Source organism: Strongylocentrotus purpuratus, unplaced genomic scaffold (assembly GCF_000002235.5).
Source record: "Strongylocentrotus purpuratus isolate Spur 01 unplaced genomic scaffold, Spur_5.0 spur5_scaffold_17, whole genome shotgun sequence".
Taxonomy (NCBI): domain Eukaryota; kingdom Metazoa; phylum Echinodermata; class Echinoidea; order Camarodonta; family Strongylocentrotidae; genus Strongylocentrotus; species Strongylocentrotus purpuratus.
Genome location: NW_022145602.1, coordinates 27,299,894 through 27,320,752, shown reverse-complemented (window position 1 = coordinate 27,320,752; position 20,859 = coordinate 27,299,894). Strand labels below are relative to the sequence as shown.

The following is a 20,859-nucleotide window of genomic DNA, read 5'->3' as shown; positions in this document are numbered from 1 at the left end:
ATCAAATACTGTAATACTGTTATACATGTACATGTGCACTGAAGACGTCTTTTGTTGTATACAGTAGTTCATTAGTTTTACATACATGTATGCACGTAACTGTTTATTTGTGTCTATATATAACAGACAACTAAAATTGTATTACTGTACACCAACCGGTACACAGCAGTTACACTACTTTGTCTATAAACCTGTATGTTAAGGAACATGAGTGTTTGGAATCAATGTTGTATAGCACCACATGTGCATATGTTCAATTCGGGCGACATTTATTGAATCACTACCTCACACAAGCTGAGGCTAAGAGACAGGTGACCAACCTCATCTATGCAGTGAGTTATCACTATGGTACAGGCTTGAACTGCTGGGACTCGAAGCTGAGACATGTTTGTACTCCAGTCTGTATCTTGCATGCCAGCTTCATGCACAGACAGATTGTAAAAGGCCTCCAAGTCAAGAAGTTGCCCAGTATGGCTACATTCTTGAAAATGCATGTGCCGGTATGCATAATAGTGCAGGGGGCATACAAGTACATGTACACTGTAGGCTATAAAACTACAATTGTATTAAAGAGGCTTGATACTTACATGTACATGTATGTACAATGTACATACATGTACATGGGGGCAGTACAAAACTACAAACAGTTTCAGTTTTAGACAGAACCTCAGTTTCTAACTAAGGTTTGCATTGGGACATTATTATTTTAACAGTTAAACAGGAACATAATATTTAAGTATTTGTAATCTAGCATTAGTTTTGCATAGAGCTCAATGCAAAACAAATTAAAGAGTGTTATTTTCATGCAAGCAAGCTTGAAAAGTAGCCCCCCAAATTTTTAAAGTAATTTTTCCCTGGCTCTTGTTCATTTCTACCACCCCTCCCTCCCTCTCTCTCTTCCTCTGCCTTTGTCTCTCTTTTTCTCTTTCTTTCTCTCATTTGCTCTAGCTGTCTCTCTCTCTCCCTCGTTTTGCTTGGTTGGGTGACGTTGCAGACTTGCAGTATTGTTATTTACGTCAGTTTGCTATTTAAGTATGAATGCATTTATGACTGTGACCTCGGATTAATGTTCATGTTATGTACCGTCTGCCAGCTAGAATGGTGTTACATCATTCTTGTTCAACATTACATGTAACTAAACTCCCTTCTGGCTCTCAGCATACTACATGTACATTATATAATGGCCATGCCTCCTGTGTTTGTATTGACTGTATGTAACGTACACCTGTAACGCAAATGGGAAACACATTTCTGTGTTATTTTGGACAATACGACTTGAATCTTCATGTAGAGCCTACAAGGTAATGAACAAATTTGATAGGGGGAAATACATGTAGATGGAATTAAAATTTCAAGGCCTGTTTACAAATTAGTATACCAGTACATCATCAATCTCCATAAATTTGTTTGCTACCAATAACAATATGCATTATGGTGATGGTGATGGTGATGTCTACCTGGCATTGCCATTAATGACTGTTTTCAATATGGCACACAAACTATTCAGCCTGACAATTACGGCATCCTTACTTTTTGCAGCCAGTTTGAGAAGAAAAAAAATGTTCATTGTCATTTTTTAAAATTTATAGGTCTATTGTACACTTTGTATATTAAAATGATTGCATCAAATAAAAAGAAATACAGAAGAAGACAAAATAGCATCAAGATTAAACATTATATGCACCTCACACAGAAAGTACACAGTATATCTTCATCTCACTTCACTCCCAGCTCCCTTGTCTCGTCATCTCATTTGCAGCATCATTTATTTGTATGCACATTAACTTTTGAGTCATCCCTTCATTCGCTTCAAAACCAAATTAACAGGACAATGTTAATAGCCAGCTCACAATGAGATGACCTTTAATAAGAAACCCTACGTTTTATAACACACCAATAAAAGGACCCTGTCAGAGATAGTAATTAATTATTTCGGATTAATTTACCTGCGGTCTTTGAATCAGCGCTGGCAAAGAAGTCCGACGAGTTTTATGGCTGTGACTTGCTACGGAGCTCTGTGACGAGGTGCGCCTGCGCCGCAGGACTGGAATTTTGCCGTCGTTTGCGAACTGTGCCACGATGGAGCTGTGCCGAAATAGATGGGCCTCGGTATACTTCGACAAAACACACCCTACAATTCCACAGAAATAAGCGAAATAGGGCCTCATCCACATAGGTAGACCATGAAGGGTTGATCCGTTCAGGAACCTCATGAAACTCAAAAAGCTTATAACTAGCGCACTTTGAGGGGTTGAGAGGGTGGATGTCATGCTAACCAGGGAGGCTGAGGCGAGAACACTCGCCACAAGCCAGGGGCTGAACAAGTTCCATGCCCCGAAGCAGACTTGGCCGAAAATTTCCCCGACATAGCAGGCCATGAAGAAAACGTAGACATTGTTCCCCGTCCAAGATTTCCGTAGATAGATAGCAAGCCAGTAAAATGCGCAGATAACGCTGAACATTGGGGCAAAAAGTCCACATAAAATATGCAATGCAGTGACGAACGAGTCTTGTAAAATGTACAGGAGCACTGCGACCCCCGCAACTCCAGCTGCTAAAGCTGACCGGCTTTCCGCACCGATATTTTTCATGTTTTTAAGCCCAAACCAAGCTAGGTATGGATTGTAATTCCTTCTCTCCATTGGTGATGCTGTGCCGGCAATATATCCGTTATTATCCGAGTTGTCAAGATTGAAATATCCCTTATTTAGGCCATATCGGGCAGAAGGTCGTCTTTCGTCCATCTTCTTCAAGCTTCACGTTGCCATATCTGCGTACAATTTGGCTCTGCTCAACAACAAATACCCGGCACCATGTATTATTGTGTGTATGCTGCACTGGCGCTACACGAAATCTGGCGCCTGGCTGCTATGCTGGGCTGCTAGCCACACGTACACATGTAAACACCGTATGCGATCGTTGGATTTGCCGCAGCATGCTGGCTGTGTGTTGTATTATCATCAAAATGTAATACGTGATGAGATCAATTCAATTTACCTGCGGACCGTAAACATCAAAGGATCGGCTTATCAATAATTGTACATAACAATACATGTTCACCTGCGAAGAAGCAATTCACAGGTATACGAAGTACGCAAACTTCGGGACATTGTCATCTTACATTTTGAGCTATAGCTAGTTTCATTCGCCGTCCGGAATAAAAAGAAGGGGGGGGGGGGTCAGCAATAAATAAAAAGAATATATTGAACACATTCCTTTCAAAATGATTCTCATGTCATGAAACTATTGTTGTGCAGTTTCCAGAATAAACTATCAGAGAAGGCATCAAATTTGCCTAAAACTAGTTGAGTTACCGTTTCATCTTGTAGGCTTACAACTTCCATCCTATCTCAATTTCATGAATATCATATCGACAGTGAAATTAATTACAAAATTTCAAAGTTCAAATCTTAGAACAATGATGATAGCTAAGTGAATGAATTATGCTAAATAATCAGGCATACCGTTTGCATGTTTCGTACTGCTCATTTTTTAACAGGTAGATTGTGGGCGCGCACGTGTAACGCCCCCTCCCCTCTCCCGGCCCTGGACCCCACCCCAGGCACAAAGCTGGTCAAATCCATTTTTAAAACACAGGGGGCTGGGCTGGGTGATTCGAGAACCTTTTCTCTCTATCCTTTCATTTTGCCAGTCAACTTATTTATATATCAAGAATGCATGTCGAAATGTAAAAACTTTGACAGTTCTATCTCTCTCTCTCTCTCTCTCTCTGCCCACCCCTACTCCGTCAGTAATTCCTGGACCCACCACTATGAAAGAAACAAAATTTATAAAATAATTTGGATTTTCATTGATAAACACGTATACAAGAGCAGACGCAAAACGGGTTACAAATTATAACATATTTCAAAAGTTATCAAAACAATATATAATAATCAATAAATTATGCTCTTACAAAAAAAGAATAAAAACAAGTTACAAATCAAAAGTGTAAAATTTATCAGGACAGTTTATAAATAGTCATATACAAAAGAAGAATCAAACAGGTTACAAATGATCTATGAGTTCAAAGTTATCAATACAGTTAATAATCAATAAATTACGATATTACAAAAATAAGAATCAAATCAGGTTACAAGCAATAGTTCAAAAGTTTTCAAGAAAGTATATAAATAATCAATTAATTATTGTGCCAAGAGAAAAATGAAATCCACGATTTGGGGATGATATCTTAATTGCAATATTCTGCCGTTAACTGTTGTTTTTTTTTTCTTATGTAAAAAGAAAATTAACTAATCAATACAAAACAGACTGGAAATATATTCTGTTTAGCCATAATTATCAACAACCTTGCCTTACAAAATATTAAATGAATCTTGAAACTGCAAAAGATATATAGGTATAATGTATCTTGTTACATAAAAGTAAACAAACTATAAGAGACGAAATGTTATCAATATTGTAAGTGGAAATCTCCGAATTGAATTAAAATGTTCGATTTCATTTATAAAGTAATAAAATATACTTTATATAATATCTTCCATTGTTTGTACAATTACTGTTTTGTATTGTACTGCCTATATTTAGCTCATTTAGTAATTTAACACAAACAATCTTTTTTAATTTCATCAATGAGGTTTGAAATGAAAAATAAAAAACAATACCTGGTAGAAATATTACTTGCGCACAAAACACAATTTTATTATTCTGACTTCATTCTGTTTGGATCGCAACGTTTATAAACTTCGATGTTATAATTAATTAACTCTTAGTTATAGCGCTGGGCTGGGAGGGGATAACAATTATGAGGCACAACATCAGCTGAATGTATTTTGCCTTTTTTTCTTTTAAAAGTCTAATTTCATAATTTATTTCCGCGCTTCTTGCCAAATAAAGAACAATACTGTAAGCCGGTTATTCGTTTGTAAAAACTGAGTGGGCTTTATCGATTCATATCGAGCTAATCACCGTATAATTATATTCGTCAAGGGAACAACAAAAATTGTCTAAAGCGGGGGCCAAACATGCAGTAATGGTTAACTTTATATTATTTCCATGATAGTAACTCGACAACAATTGCATAAAAGTTGTGTAATAAATGTAATATACATTTATGTATAATTCATGTTTTCGTTCAAGCAGCAGTAGGGAAGGCCCCTTGGGAGGGGACCTATACTAAACAAGACCAAGCAGTTCAAAATAAATTGTATCGCAATAATGAAAAGTAAATATTCGGTAATTTACTCTTGAAAAGTGAGATACTTTTTAATGTGCCCCTTCCCTCTCCCTCTCTCTCTCTCTCTCTCTCTCTCTGTCTCTCTGTCTCTCCCCTCTTCTACCTCTTCTTCCTCTTCTTCCTCTTTTTCTTTTTCTCTTCCTCTTCTCTTTCTTCTTCTTCTTCTTCTTCTTCTTCTTTTTCTTCTTCTTCTTCTTCTTCTTCTTCTTCTTCTTCTTCTTCTTCTTCTTCTTCTTCTTCTTCTTCTTCTTCTCCTTCTTCTTCTCCTTCTCCTCCTCCTCCTCCTCCTCCTCCTCCTCCTCCTTCTTCTTCTTCTTCTTCTTCTTCTTTTTCTTCTTCTTCTTCTTCTTCTTCTTCTTCTTCTTCTTCTTCTTCTTCTTCTCCTTCTCCTCCTCCTCCTCCTTCTTCTTCATCTTTTCATCATGATCATTATTATATCATTTAATTCAAGACACTATAGAAAGAACATAGAACATATATGATAGAAATCGGATGGACCCTCTGGTTGGGTGAATGCATGGGCTGCTTTTTAGCCTGCGCGAGCGATTAACACGCAGTCACCACAAGATGGCGCTAAACTTTGGAAGACATGCGATCCATGAAGTATCTTGTATAATTATATCAGAAAGGAAAGGAAGTAACAGAAATGGGATAAGAAGAAAGAAAAAGTTTTTAAAAATAAAACAAATATAAAGAATAAATGAATGGAAGAAATAAAGAATATGGGGGAAAGAAACCAAGGACGAAAGAAAAAAATTATGAAAATATTCTGAAAGCAAGAAAGAAATTGCAAGAAAATTAAAATTGAAAGAAGACGAAAGAAAGGGGGAAAAGAGCAAGATATCAATACCATGTCTTCACTCTTTTTTCTTCTTTTATCTACCTCTTGTTTTTGTAAACCATTTGTTCCCCTTTCTTTTCTCTATGTCTTTTTTTTTTTCATCTTATCTTAAAAGTTCTCTTTGTTTTTTTAAAACATTTTTCTTTCCTTATTCGTATACTGTGCAAAAATGATTAGATTTTCTACATAAAATGTGCCCCTACTCTTGGAGGGGGTTCTGACCCCCTCCCAGACCCACCCCCGCTTGGTCACTCCGCTCCTTCGCCGCTGTCGCCTCGCTCCATCGTTTTTCATATACACTTCATCCCCAACATAAAAAAAATCCTCTGGAGGGCCATGCATTATGGCTCAAGGCATGGGCACACGGAGGATTTTTATTATTTTTTCGGAACCGGGGTAAAATGCAATAAATTATTGAAATTTGTTTGCATTTTCTGTGTTTTTTTTATTTATGGAAACTGCCCCCTACCCTAGCCCCCGCTGCGTACAGTCATGGTTCAGTGACAAAGCAATGGCCTCGTAACTGTGAGGCCCCAAGATCAAAACCGTGTCGATGTGCTATATTAGTGCCCTTTTGTGGGGCATTAATCCTCATTACTGTCAGTTATGACTTAAGGGCGTAGGTCCACTGTTTGATAAGCATAGAAGCATACACATGCTTTAGCAGTCGCGCAAAACACACATTGTCAAATTATTATTCAATAAAATCTGAGAATGTTTACTATTATCTAGATCTATTATTTTTAAATTATTTTTAAAAATAATTCCATAAGTTGGGATAAAACAAAAATAGTCCAACTATTTCGGTAAGAAATTCCTGGATCCGCCACTGAACTTATATCTGGGTGGAAATCCGGGCGGAAATTCCCTTTAAAAAAGGGCTTTGTGATCGTCACGATGTCTAACCTCCGGCCACTGTGCATGAAGTAAAGGGCTGATCTCTAACAATACGTATTGTTAGAATTCAGTGAATCAATTTCAAAATCCATGGTTAATTATTGAAGCCATATTTATAAGTCACAGTTCAGGATTATACAAGAGGACCATCATTCTATATTTCACACGCTTGTCTGGGATCCAACTAATCAGTCGCCTTATTCTTTAATCATAATATCTTCACACAGAACTAGTGAGTATAGATTTGTATTAGTATATGGTTAAATAGAAGTCGTATATAAATATTTGGCAATTGAAGTTCATGGGTCACATTACACGTGAAGAAGGCCTAGAGAATCTTGCTTTGACAGGGAAAATTGTGGGAAGAAGGAGTAGGGGAAGAAGGAGGATACTTTGGATGGACAGTCTGCAGAAATTGTTGGAAGAGAGAGGAGTAAAAGAACTGGGAGTGGTACTAATACAGAAGGCTAGGAGCCGAGGGTTTTGGAACAGCATGATCGCCAAAGTCAAACGATATGGCACAGAGAGAGAGAGAGAGATAGAGAGAGATAAGTATATATAAACACACGCAACAACACTGCAATGCGTACATGCAAAAAGTAAACAGTTTTGAGAAAATGGTCTCATTTCGGTTTTATGTATGCCACAGAGCGTGTAAATGACTATATAGACATGGCATTGTGTTTCTCTTAAACTTTGGTGATATTTCTTTCGCACTGAATCTTTGGGGATATTAGAAAATATTATAATATTAAGCAAAAGATGAATATAAAGTATACGTATTGTTAAAGTGTAAAGCATGTCTGAGGTGCGCAGAAATAGCTCCCTATCATACTTAGATCGAGGCTCGACAGCCCTAGTATAACATAGTTTTGCTTTAGTTCCCAACCAAGTTTTCTGCTTGTGCGCTAATTACCATGTTCTTGTAATTCACATTAGGCCTATTTGATGTTCTCAATTTCACATGCCCCCACGGATTATTGCGTGTGAAAAATTCATGCTGACACGGCATACTGAGTGCTGAATTGAGTTCCCCTCCATAATGTACATTCATAACGCGCACCTCAAAGGATACTTCAAAACGTTCTTGTTTCTAGAATTCGGAAAGAAGTAAAGATCTAGAATTTAACATTGCGAAACGCGTGAACATATAACGATAACTAGCTATAACACAGTGAATGAAATTGGTTTATCCAGGTGACCAGGCCTCAAAGTCATTACTGAACTACACGTAGTATTGACTTTATGACGTAAATACAAATAACCTCTGAACTTGAAGGGCAAACTACGAAAACACATCTGTTAAAAAGAAACACACAAACCTTGCGTGATACACCAAGCGCGTAGCTAGGATTTTATGTTAGGGGGGGGGGGGGGGGGTTATTGGGCACGCGAAGGCACGCGCAGGAAGCTTTGACGTTTGATAATATTATTAGAGAAACTAGAAGACGATTCGTTGTACCGTTTTCGACTTTTAATCCTTCTCTGAATTTTCGAAAATAATATTTGATTCATTGTTATACAAGATTTCTTCAGAAATTAGCATCATGCATGCGATAAACATTTTGACGTTTAAGTCAACCAATCACTGAACCCCGAGGGAGGGAGGGGGGGGGGGCAGATTTGGTTTGGACGGGGGTATGCCGCTCAAGCTTCTACACCCCTACCTATTTTTAAGGGTTATTTGGGGGGATTTTTTTTTACAAAGTAAAGCCTGTTTTTCACCATATTTTGACAAAACGGACCCATGTTTAGGGATTGTTTTATGGAAAAGTGATCCATTAGAGCGGCACACCCCGTATGTCTTAATATGTGAGTACCCCCCCCCCCCCCCGGGGGCGGATCCAGCCGGCGGCAGGGGAGGGGGCCCAATTCCTGAGAAAATATTTAGCGGCGAAACAGCCGGCCGATAATTCGCTCAGTGGGGGGTCGGTATTTTTTTAAAATTTATTTATTTATTTATTTTTTTTTGGGGGGGGGGGGGGGCCTCGAAAATTTGAAAAATCGCACCCTCTCCTTGAGCGCCAAGGTAAAATTAACGTGTTTTTACACGTTTTTTTCCCCAGGGAATCCGCCACTGGCACCCCCCCCCCCCCTAACACCAAACAATCATCATTTCATCATAAGATTTCCATAATTTCTTGCGGGAAATAATTATGTGTCTTTGTCTCAGATTCTGAAACAAAATCCTGGATTTAGCTCATGCTGCAATGATAATTATAAACCTTTAGGTCAGTCATCAGGAGCCCCATTACTGTTATAAGCCGATCGCCTGTCTGATTATCAAGATATTTATGATTGGAAATCAACTGAACATATAAAACTGATAAGTGAAGGGTTGACAATTGAGTGGTTAGGCCTACTGATTATTTTCCTTTATGTCAACATTCAGGTACAGACCATGGCTCCTCAAATCGTGCTGATGACCGGCTGCTCATCGGGTATCGGTCTCGCTACAGCTAAATGTCTCGCTCTCGACATCGATCAGCGATACATCGTCATCGCTACCGTCATTGAGATGTCGGAGAAAACTGACCTAGAGGCCGCCGTTTCGGGCGCTCTTGACAAAACTGTTTTCATCGAGAAGCTTGACGTCACAAAGGATGAGGAAATTGCAGCGGTGGTGGATGGCACCCTCAAAAAGTATGGCAGGATCGACGTACTCCGTAAGTATTTCAGATTTGTTCAGGTTTATAACGTCGCTTAGCTTTTATTATATACCTCACTTAAGAAATCCAGCCATCTAATTGGTCGAAATTGCAGTCGTGATGTTAGCCATTCCTGTAAAGAAACGAAAAATGCCAATACCAGTTAATAGTCCAAGAGTGAGATCCCTCAAAATTCCGGTTACCATGAAAAAAGTAACATTTTGCTGCGATACCCATGGGTTTACGTGTTAAAATGTTCTGTGTGCGAGCGCGGACACCATACAGTGCTTTTTGTCTGCGATTCCTAAATGGTTGAAAATTTCAGTCATTTTTCAAGCAAAGATTACAGACAGTGTCTCAGATTTTCCGTGATGTTTTAACCAATCTTTACTCAATAAACATGATAAGATAAGCATTCTTATTATTGTTTCAATTCGGCATATAAAAGACATATCGACTGCGTTAATATTCGCTCTCTTTTGGGATTTTATGACGTTCCACAAGAATCGAGGTAATTCAGCTTGAATTTAGCTTGAGCTTTTTTTGTTTGATCTTGTGTATTATTATGCCATCTTTTCCTTCTATCCATCTCTGCCCTCTATTGCTACATTATTTTGATGAAATTAAGACTTGTTTTTAAAATGATCGAGCTATCTTAATCGCTATATAATCATTTACGTGCAAGTTCAAGTTATGTTCCAAATGTTAATTCAAAGAATTTGTGAATTGTATTACGGAATCTTGAAAATATTTTGACGTAAGATGTGCGTTTTCATTTGTCTAATGCAAGCTCAAAAAAAGGCGATACGGCTGGATACGTACTGCCATTGGATATTATACTGAAAGTTGTTTCTATGATTAATCAATACCTCTGTCATATAAGATGATTCCCAAAAGATCCTTTGGGAACCCCCACCCCCCTAGATCCGGGGTCGGAGGGACCGCATGCGTGTTCCCAAATGGTCCGGCAAAAGGATACTTTTCACGCACCAAATTAAAGTCCGGCTCGTAGTAAACAAAAATCCGGCCCATATTTACTTTACACACCAGACTTAGGGGGTGTTTTCAAAAGGAGGGAACATGCATACGCGTACCCTAAATGATACTGAGTGGCGGGGGGGGGGGAGGGGCTTTAGGATTGGTTGATAATGAGCATTGAGTGAGGACAAAAGTCCCTCACACACTCCCACCTCTCTTCTCAATCCCACATACTTTTTTTTTAATTCTCAGTTAACGTAGCTGGGATGGCTATGTCCGGACTCCCCGAACGCCTTACACGGGAACGTATGGAGATGATCTTCAACGTGAATGTATTCGGGGCAATACGACTCACTCAAGCCGTCTTACCTCAGATGAAAACGAGGAAAGCTGGAAAAATAATAACAGTTTCGAGTATAGCAGGAAGAATGGGTTAAGTATACTGCATTTGTTTCTCCTTTTCCTTTGTAAAAAAGTGCCCCTTCCCCTTTTAATAACTACCCCTTTTTAACTCGGTTAAGCGCACCTTATAGTTTCACATGTGCTCCCTTCCTTTTTTAATAAGTGCCCCTTTTCCTTATGATAAGTGCTCCCATTTAAAAAAGAGCCCCTTTCCCTAAATGCCCCTTTTTATCTATGAAATGGTTCCTTTTCATAATCATAAGTGCCCCTTTTCATCTCTTGTAAATGACCATATTCAATTCTGAATCCGGAAAATTACCCCCTTGGACAATTACCCCCGTGGACAATTACCCCCCGAGGATAATCATCCCCCGAAGGAAATCTGCTTTTATCAAAACAAAATTGTTTTCAAGGGGGGGGGGGGGGGTTAATTGGTTAATTGTCTTTAATCTTCCGTGTTGATATTATTTACCAGTTAACGTATTCTCGCCACGTGGACTTTACCTCAGATTGCAAAGTGTATTTAATCAAATGTTAATGCAATTTATACAAAACCTACGTGGATCCTTGTCATTTGATTGAAGGATTGTTGGTCACATGATATTCACGGGCAGGCGCGCCGTAAGCAGTTTGGGATTGGGGGGGGGGGGGGGGGGAGGGGCAAACATTCCATGGGGCTCACCTTCCAGGGGCAGTGACGTAATGAGAAAAAATGTTCGGAAGGGGTGGGGGGGGGGGGCAGACGAAAAATCGGCATCACCACCAGTCTAACACGTTACATGCAGGTCCCGCGGAACGTTTTTCAAAGTAGAGTATTAACGATCAGGTAGAGCGTAAATTGGAGTGGGGTCTAGGGCATGAGCCTCGGCAGGGGGTCAAGGGGCTGCGCCCCCGGAAGCTCAGGGGTTTTAGGGATTTTATTACGGTTAGATGAGCATCCAGGGGCCATCTTTATGCCATTGACGTGTTCCAGGGGGGAGCCCCCAGAAACTCAGAGGTTTTAATATTTAACTATGGTCAGATGAGCATCCAGGGGCCGCCCTAGGGCCCTTGGTTGGGTCCAGGGGGTAGAGCCCCCGGAAGTTCAGGGGTTTTAGGTATTTAATAACGGTCAAATGAGCATTTTTTATACCTTATTTGTGACATTGGCAGGTCACTTATTTTTTCTCTCCGTCTTTCTTTCTTTTTCTCTCTAACATAATTTTTCAAAAAGTGAGGAAAGGGGGGGGGGGGGGGGGGCTCGTGCCCAGCCACTTTGCTGACCATGACATAAAGGCTTCTAAATAAGCGTATTTTTCGCCCGACTGTAAATTGGGAATTTCTTATTTTCCAACAAACGCATAAAAAGGTAGAACTTACCCCAAAATGGAGAAAAAATACCGGAAAATCATGTCATAACAGGAACATTTGTAAATCACTGGTACCGAATAAGAAATACCCCCCCCCCCCCCATCAGTACGCCAGCGTTCAGGGGCTCATGTCTTCTCACCCCTATAACAAAAAAACAAACAGACACGCTTTCCCTCTCTCGCACAATATGCCCACAATATGCGCGTATCGCTATTATAGAGACCTCCATTGATAAATACCGAATAAGTGGCATGCGCAATATTTATGAAATTTAATTCCTGTGAACTTTCCTTTTCTTTGAATGGAATTGTATATTTGATTTAATTCAGGTTTTTATTATTGTTATGTTTTTTGGGGTTAAAAATACAAACCATGTTTATTCCTTTACTGCTTTTTTTCTTTGGAGAGGAGGGGGGGGGGGGGAGCGTTTTTTTTTTTTTTTTTTTTTTGGGGGGGGGGCAAAAATGCGTTTTGCCCCCCCCCCCCACTTTTTTGATTGGGGGGGGGGGGGGGCAACTGCCCCCCTGCCCCCCCCCCCCCACTTCCGGCGCCTATGTTCACGGGCGTGCATTTTTGGTTATATGCAGACTGCGTGCATCTGACGTGAAGGCAATCTGAATGTAATCGAGAAGGCTTGACTCCAACTTTAGTTTATCTTTAATATATATATAGAGTATAGCATAATTTGTTGATTAACGTTCTATAAGATCTTCTTCGATGTTGTATAAAACAAATACTGCATGTTTGTCATTCGTTCAATAGTGCGAATATTTGTATAATATAGGTTCGTGTATTTTTATATTATTAGCAAATTCATTGAAACAAATCAACAAACAAAACAACAACAACAGCAGCCGTTACGGTTCAGTTCGTAATAATTTTACTCTACCTGTTTTAGGTTGGCCATATACGGAGATCTACTGCTCTACTAAATTTGCAGTTGAGGGATATTTCGAGGGTCTTGCGACAGTATTACGTTCATTTAATATCAGGTGAGGAAAGAAAAATGAAAATAAGTGTCCTGTACAGCTTCACCTGTCTATAGCGACCGCCCGAGAGAAACGCAAAACATGGTCTTTGTAGACAGGTGATCTTTGTAGACAGGTGATCTTTGTAGACAGGTTCATTTAGTACATGTTTCAATGAGAAACCAATTTTCAAGGGAAACAAAAAATGTGGTCTTTTCAGGTTTAAATGTACTGCCTAGCTGTGTAGGTGTATATTAGGAACAGGCTCGCATCGACTTTCAAAAAACAACTTACAGCAATTTCACTAGCTTTGTCCATCTCCTTTTATACCGATTGAAAAGTATACTTAACCCGCTGACTACTGAATTATCTTATTCCCATAGGCTTAACATAGGGACCACCAGGTTCCCGTAAGCAATGGGTTAACAGGGACAGATTACTTAATCTGAACATGCTTTCTATGAATTTTCCTTTAAAGAGATTAAGGTTGAGTTCTGTGAAGAGGTGAAAAATAATTTGTGAGCGTTATCATTCTTATTATGCAAGTGTGGAAGAACATCAGATAAGACATGTTCCCTGAAAAGCATGGCTCTTTAAATGACTTCATATTCTAAATATTTCATGTAACATCGTAAAACTCGGGGGTAGGATTTTTACGCCACGTGTTCATGTAGTCCCATATACATCTTTCTGTGTACAGTGTTTGTAATTTTACCAAGACTTGGCCAAATTTCTTATCATTTTGATGATTCCAGAACCTTGCAATACACACAAATTCTTATATGCTTAGATGATCAACCATTTCTGGTCGATTCCACACCGTTTCTTTCACAATGCAATCGCATGACCAAAACTCAACTACATCTTTAAGTAGATTTCGTGAAAGTCTTTGCGATCGGTACACATTTACTATTACACCCGCGACAAACAGTAAAGGAATCGACTAAACACCATCTTTAGATAGGAAGGGTACGTAACAGAAAGGATTAATGTCAAGTGTTACCTTTAAAAACGGGTATGAAATGCACTTTTTGATTAAATGTATCTTTGTTTAAAAAGTCAGTAACATTCCAATTAAGTGTTTAACCTTATCGGTGTTGCATGAGCAGATAAAGGTCATTGCAGAACAAATTTTGAAATACACTGAGGCGAAATACTGGATACGTGCTCTTGAAAGTTATGTAATCATTATTCATTCATGCACATTCAGTGCTCTCCATGATACACAGGTGGAAGTATTCTTTGAAAAGAGGAAACAAAGGCTACTTATATAGCACGATCCATCGCTGTAGGAGTGATTATTTCAAAATTGTACAAAGTGGGACCTCTTCATATTTTAAAGATCTGTTGATATTCGGGGTCATTGCAGTAATGTGCTAACCGTGAACTGGTCTATTGCCCTCGGTTTTTTTTAGGGCTGACTTCGATTCATCGGATCCTCGCGTCGGTTCGGGTGGTCGCGTTACCTGGCCTTTTGTGAAAACATGCCCCTTTAAATATTTTCTGAATTATCATGAAAAATCTGAGTTTTCGATATGATATGCATAACAAACTAGTGATTATGAATATTGTGTATGTAATATTTCGAAATCAATCTCAATCTTTTGAGTTACTGAAATGTGTTGAGAACGCTTATACGTGTAAGTTATGACAAAATCATGATTCTTTGACAAAATTTGAAAATTTGTATTATCGATTTGTAATTTTGTATTATCAATAAATTATTTAAATAATTGGTGAGTTGTGAGGGAACGATGCCATAAAATTATGATGGGGTAGTGATTGTCATGAATTCGCCTATTTTTCCATAACAATAATATTGTAGTCCGAATTTTCTAAAAACTTTTGTTCTAGAGTTTGTCTGGTAGAACCCGGTAAGGTAAACACCGGCCTCACGGACCAACTCCACGCCGGCTTTGTCTCAGGAGCCCAAGGCGACTCCGTTGACGACATCGATCGTCGTCAACTCCGTTATCTGGATGACTACCTCAAGGCAATGCCTGGTGCCACGCCCGACGCGGTCGCAGAAGCGATAAAGACAAGGTGTCTGGACGTCGACGAGCCCGTCCTTAGACATCTTCTACCGGTTGAATTTCATGATGCGGTCCCAGCCGGGGCAGCTGACATTACCGGCGAGACCGTCATCGGCATAATGGCGAAGTCTATTGGAAATTAAGCTTAACGGCCCATTGTACTACTTGTAGCTATTTGCTCCCTCTATATAGAAAAACAATGCCTAATCGGTGACCATTGGTTACCCATGATCATCTTTTCTTTATGTTAACTGAGAGCTGAGTTGATGAGATACCAACCTGTCCAGTGACCTTGCAGGGCGGTCTAATCCCTCCTAGCCAAACTAAGACAAATGGGCTTTAAATCTTTGTCAGATAAATATATTATTAAATGCATCTCGTATATATTAACATCATCTTTTAAACTTAACGATGAACTAAAGGAAACGTGTAGATGTGTCGCGGTCTAGTGGATACGTCACAGGGTTCATGGTTACAGTATCATCGTGGCACCAACAGCCTTTAGCAACATTTCAATCTACATTTACCACTCATATGATCATCATTATCATTATTTGTTATTATCATTAATCTATATGATTATTATAAAACCAGCACTACACGTACTAATATAATTCATCACCGGTTTGAAAAATATTTATTTTATTTTATTTTATTTTATTTTATTTATTGGTTTCTGCATTTTTAATTTTTTTTTCATCATACATTTTCATGAACATAATATGGTTTGATACAATATGTTAAGTGTATATAATTTTATACAGATAATAATCGAAATTAAACAAATATATTGAATGCATAATTAACATACATTGAGGTATCCTAAGAAACTGTTATTATCCGTTGGTGGTTCATCCGTTTGTTTCGCCCCTTTTCCACTTCTCCTTTTTACCTTCTCCTTTTTCGATATTCTCCTTTCCCCTTACTTTCCCACCTCTTGATAGGGGGGGGGGGCAGGTGCCCCGTACCATCGGTAGCCTATCTACGCCACTATATGCTAGCGCATTCGGTCTGCCTGGTAGTACAAAATGGCACGCAGAAGAATAATGTTTTAAATCCATCAATGTCCAAAGATTAAATCATGTAAAACAAAACGTTTCATTGTTTACTCAACGTTTCTCATTTTTGCAATGACATGATTATAAGCTAAAGTATTGCATAATACATTATACTTCTTTGCTTGCTTTAAAAAAATATTATTAAGGGTCAGTAAGAATGAGATGTGATCTTAATTCATATTCTTTAATTTAGCCAGATGGCTGATCTCTGTATTACCTTTTTTGTTTTGATGAGCTTTGTTTATCTCTGGTAGTCTGGTTGTCTCTTATAATCTTATGTAATCTTTCGGGATACGTAATAAACAAAAGAAATTGTGTCACATTAATTCTTTTTGAATTTGATTTAAGTTTGTAAAGTCTGAGGCGAATACAAGAGGATTACAAAGTTGTTAAGAATGTTTTATGCATGTTTGAGAGTTTGTGATTTTGATTTGACAGAGGGGGAGGGGGGGGGGGGTCTTGATAAATGGTTAACTATTTTGTATTCATAAATAACTCTATGAAAGTATATAGATCTTACTTTAAAACGTCTATTCTGGCCCCTCTACACTTTGGCAGTATCGACCTAAATTCCTTCAGTCGCCACCAGTATACAAGTGCGTTGGACAATGTGCTCAGGTAATAAGCATTAATCCCAATGAGAAACATAAACGGAGATTCAGGGAAAAAGACGGACGAATACCCAATTGTGAATATCATTCTAAACACCAACGTTGTGACATAAATCAGTGCTATGGTGGCGAATATTCTGCGATTTTCCTGTTTTCGCTGCTCAGTGAAGTTGACAGTTGTAGAGCCTCCAGCTGCAGTTTTGTAAACAAATGCGTAGAAGAAACCGGTTAGGAGGAGCAGGCCGATATCAAAGAGTAGATGACAGACGGATTTCTGTCGGTGATCTGCCGGTCGCAAACGATGGGGACGGGGCGGAGGGGGAAAAACATAAAGATAATTGTTTTTATTGAATAGGAAGGAAGTCCCTTCATTTATTGACCATTAAAAACAACAAAATATACAACACATCAATACAATAGAAGAATGATATCAAATAACAGCAACATACAGAATAATAATGGTCAGGGTCCCTGAGAAGCAAGACTGCTTGTAATCGGGACCCTATATGAATTAATAGAGAGATTTTATTCTACTAAAGAATAAAAAGAATTTCACACCATTGTCACTGTTTAATCTTGCTCCCCAACATAGAGTGATTGCAGACCAGGCATTCTAAACTCAATTATACCTCTTTCACATAATAATAATAATAAAAAAATAAATAGTGGATCCTTGTATAGCGCTCATGCTTGTCTGTCAGATTTGGTATCCCCGACTGTTACTATACATGCGTTTAAGCATCCAAACTTTTATTTAAAGTTCCGCACGTGGTCAGGATATCATTTGTTCAATTTCTAATTCTTAAAAAAATACAAGTAGGCCTACATGTATATAAGTATAACACGAATTTCTGTTTGAAATAAGATCTGTTCATATTTTACAAAGTATTATAATAATACGTAGGCCTACATGGAGTAACATAAAACAAATCCCCTTTTTAACTAGTAAAAGAAATACTACTACGAGGAAGGAGGGGTTAAACAATCTGATAAGCAAGGATCTTGCCTTAACTTACTTGATAAGATATCCGTACAGCAATGACAAGAAAGTCACAAAGAACGATGTTGAAAGGAATGATGTTTTTGGGTGTTCTCAGTTTCTTGTGGAGGAGGATACAAAGCAGAGTCGATAAAGTTAGGAAACCGGAGATGTACATCAGGATCTTGGCACTCACTCTCAATGATACGATATGAAGAGGGTCATTAATATCTGGTGATTCTGCAAGCTAGAGAAGAGGAATTCGACGAGAAGTTTGTCATGTTTGACGCGAATGATGTTGCATCCATCGTGCAAGGTTTTTCTTTTTGTTGTTGCGAATGAGGTTGCTTCCTACAATGATAATTGTGATCAGGTCCGGGGATCAGGTTGTGACGTTGCATCCACCTAGTATGCTGTTTGTTGCGACTTGTATCTTGGTACTTGGTAGGATTCCTCTAAAAGATGCCGTAAAGGTGTTTAAACTGGAGGTGTACTGTGTTGTGGTTGATGTTGCGTTCAACATATGCGACTAGTGACGATTCCATGAGCACCTTGTTACGATTGGTGTTGAATGCGGGAACGCTTATGGGGGTAATTTGCTTCTAAATCTTCAGATATTACGTTATGATCTTGCCAATATCGAAAAGACAAAGGTTTGTAAAAGAGTACGTCATCTTTGAACCCATTTCCATTATGTATGGCAATTTTGTATAATTACTGGAAAATATTGCCACCTCTACCCCGACTCCACAATTCAAACATATGCTATTCATAACAGGTTTTTCAATTAGTCTTAATTGAAAATTAGCATTGGCACTTGTTTTGAGATCTGCTGACGAAAGCTGACGAAAGCTGACGAAAGCAAACAATGCAAATGGGTTTCTGTCACTATGCAAATACACATAATGGAATAATAGGCGCAGAGGACAAATTTGCCATGGAGCCGACATCGCTTGTGAGAGTGTCACATTTCCATTATGTTTAATGCGGCAAGTAAGCAAGGAATATATGTTTTTTATTATACAAAACAAAGATTATAAAAAGTACTAAAATTAATTGACCTCAAACGCCTGTAACCTTTTGTTCTTTCCTTTCTTTTGTTCCTTTTTATTACTCTTATTCTTTCTTCTTATTCTTGTCCTTTATGTTGTTCTTTTTCCTATCTTCTTCATCTTCATCATCATCATCATTTACAATCTGTTGGATTTAATAATTCTTTCAAAAGACTTTACAAGAAACATCTTCTCTCTCTTTATTACGCATAATTTATTTTAAGACCACACCTATATTACTAATACTCCTTTTTATTTGTCCCTTCCCCCCCCCCCCTTTTTTCTTCAAGTATATGTTATTATTAATTCTGCGCCTGGTGCATTCAATTGTCAAGCCTTACTGGCTTTTACGGATGCACCATTTTCCATTTATATTTTGAATGCTATTATGTCAATTTTATATGTAATTTTGATATTGTTACATGTTATGAAATTCCATATTTTATCTTTGTATATATTGTCATAAAGTGATGGAAATAAATTTCAATTTCAATTTCAATCATCTTCATCATCATCATCATCATCATCATCATCGTCATCATAATTATTCACCTTCTTCTAATTCCTCCCTTTCTCTTTCCACTATAATCAGAGAAAAAAGTTTTCAATGAAAATGGGAGCCTTGAATAGTGTGGTAAACCGGCCATTAATTCAGAGGGTTACAAATAAGGAATGATAGTTAATAATTTTCATAGGGAGGGCGTTTATTTGAAGAGGTTGGATGATTTTACAACGGTGTGTATGGCTGCTGGCTTTAGCGGGTCGATTGTCTATGACTTTTATTTCTAAAGCGATTTGATTAGAATTCCGACCATGATCGTGTCTGATTCGGTTCTATTTATAGGCCAATATTATTGATATACTATTTTTGCAACTATAAGTTATAGGGGGCTGCAATCTACAAGCCCAGATTTTCAGCAGTCCCCTCCATGACCAACCTATTTTATATGCATGTTGTACACTGTGGACCCATTACAACTATATTGTTAAGTTTCATTGTTTTACTATGTACAATGCAAGCCAATGTACTTTATTTATTTTGTTGGAAATGGAAATAAACGAAATGAAATGAAATGAAATGAAATATTCCCTCGACAATCACCCCCCCCCCCCGGCGGGACAATTAACCCAGGGAAAATGACCTAAGGAAAAATTACTCCCTTCGACAATAACCCCCCCCCCCCCCGTAGACATTTACCCCCCGAGGACAACCATCCCCCTGCAAACTACCTCCTTGGACACCCCCACCCCCCCCCCCCCCCGAGAACAATAAAAAATGTTTTTATTAAAACCTGCTTGTGATCAGGGTGGAATTCCCCTTTAAAGAACGGGGGGGGGGGGACTGTCCTCGGGGGTACTTGTAAGGAGTAGGGGGGGGGTGATTGTCCTAAAACGGTCAGATTTTGCGTTCCAATCTTTTTATCAACATCTCACTGGCCCTCTGCGTCAGATATTGAACATTCAATCAATTATCGAATGGCAGCACAGAATTATAATAATTCTGTGAATGGCAGTTGCATTTTGTAGTAGACAGCTGCGTTCCAATCTTTTTATCAACATCTCACTGGCCCTCTGCGTCAGATATTGAACATTCAATCAATTATCGAATGGCAGTTGCATTTTGTAGTAGACAGCTACTCGTGATTCTTTAAAGCTACCGGTAATCATCAGGCAACAGTGAAGGGCCTAATACTGTCTTTAATATCTCAAATAAATAATATTCATATGTTCAATTACAATGATATAATTGATAATACTCGCATAATATAAGAAATGAATGCGAAGTGAGGATCGGACACACTGTCATCACTTGGGTTTTACAGTACACATAACAACGACGCCATT

General features: G+C 38.6%; 2 protein-coding genes across 2 annotated transcripts; one reads left to right on the top strand and one right to left on the bottom strand.

Moving 5' to 3' along the window:
• Positions 1-1,599: 1,599 nt before the first annotated feature.
• On the bottom strand, positions 1,600-2,964 carry LOC105439607 (cGMP-inhibited 3',5'-cyclic phosphodiesterase A-like). The gene has a single exon (XM_030988006.1). It carries the CDS (start codon positions 2,742-2,744, stop codon positions 1,938-1,940), a length of 807 nt encoding a protein of 268 aa, XP_030843866.1. The 5' UTR covers positions 2,745-2,964; the 3' UTR covers positions 1,600-1,937.
• Positions 2,965-6,942: 3,978 nt separating this feature from the next.
• Positions 6,943-15,987, top strand: LOC586003 (retinol dehydrogenase 8). Its single transcript, XM_785803.5, has 5 exons — positions 6,943-7,167; positions 9,328-9,601; positions 10,814-10,993; positions 13,212-13,305; positions 15,136-15,987. The coding sequence occupies exons 2-5, from the start codon at positions 9,337-9,339 to the stop codon at positions 15,455-15,457; spliced, it is 861 nt and encodes a 286-aa protein (XP_790896.3). The 5' UTR covers positions 6,943-7,167; positions 9,328-9,336; the 3' UTR covers positions 15,458-15,987.
• Positions 15,988-20,859: the final 4,872 nt, after the last annotated feature.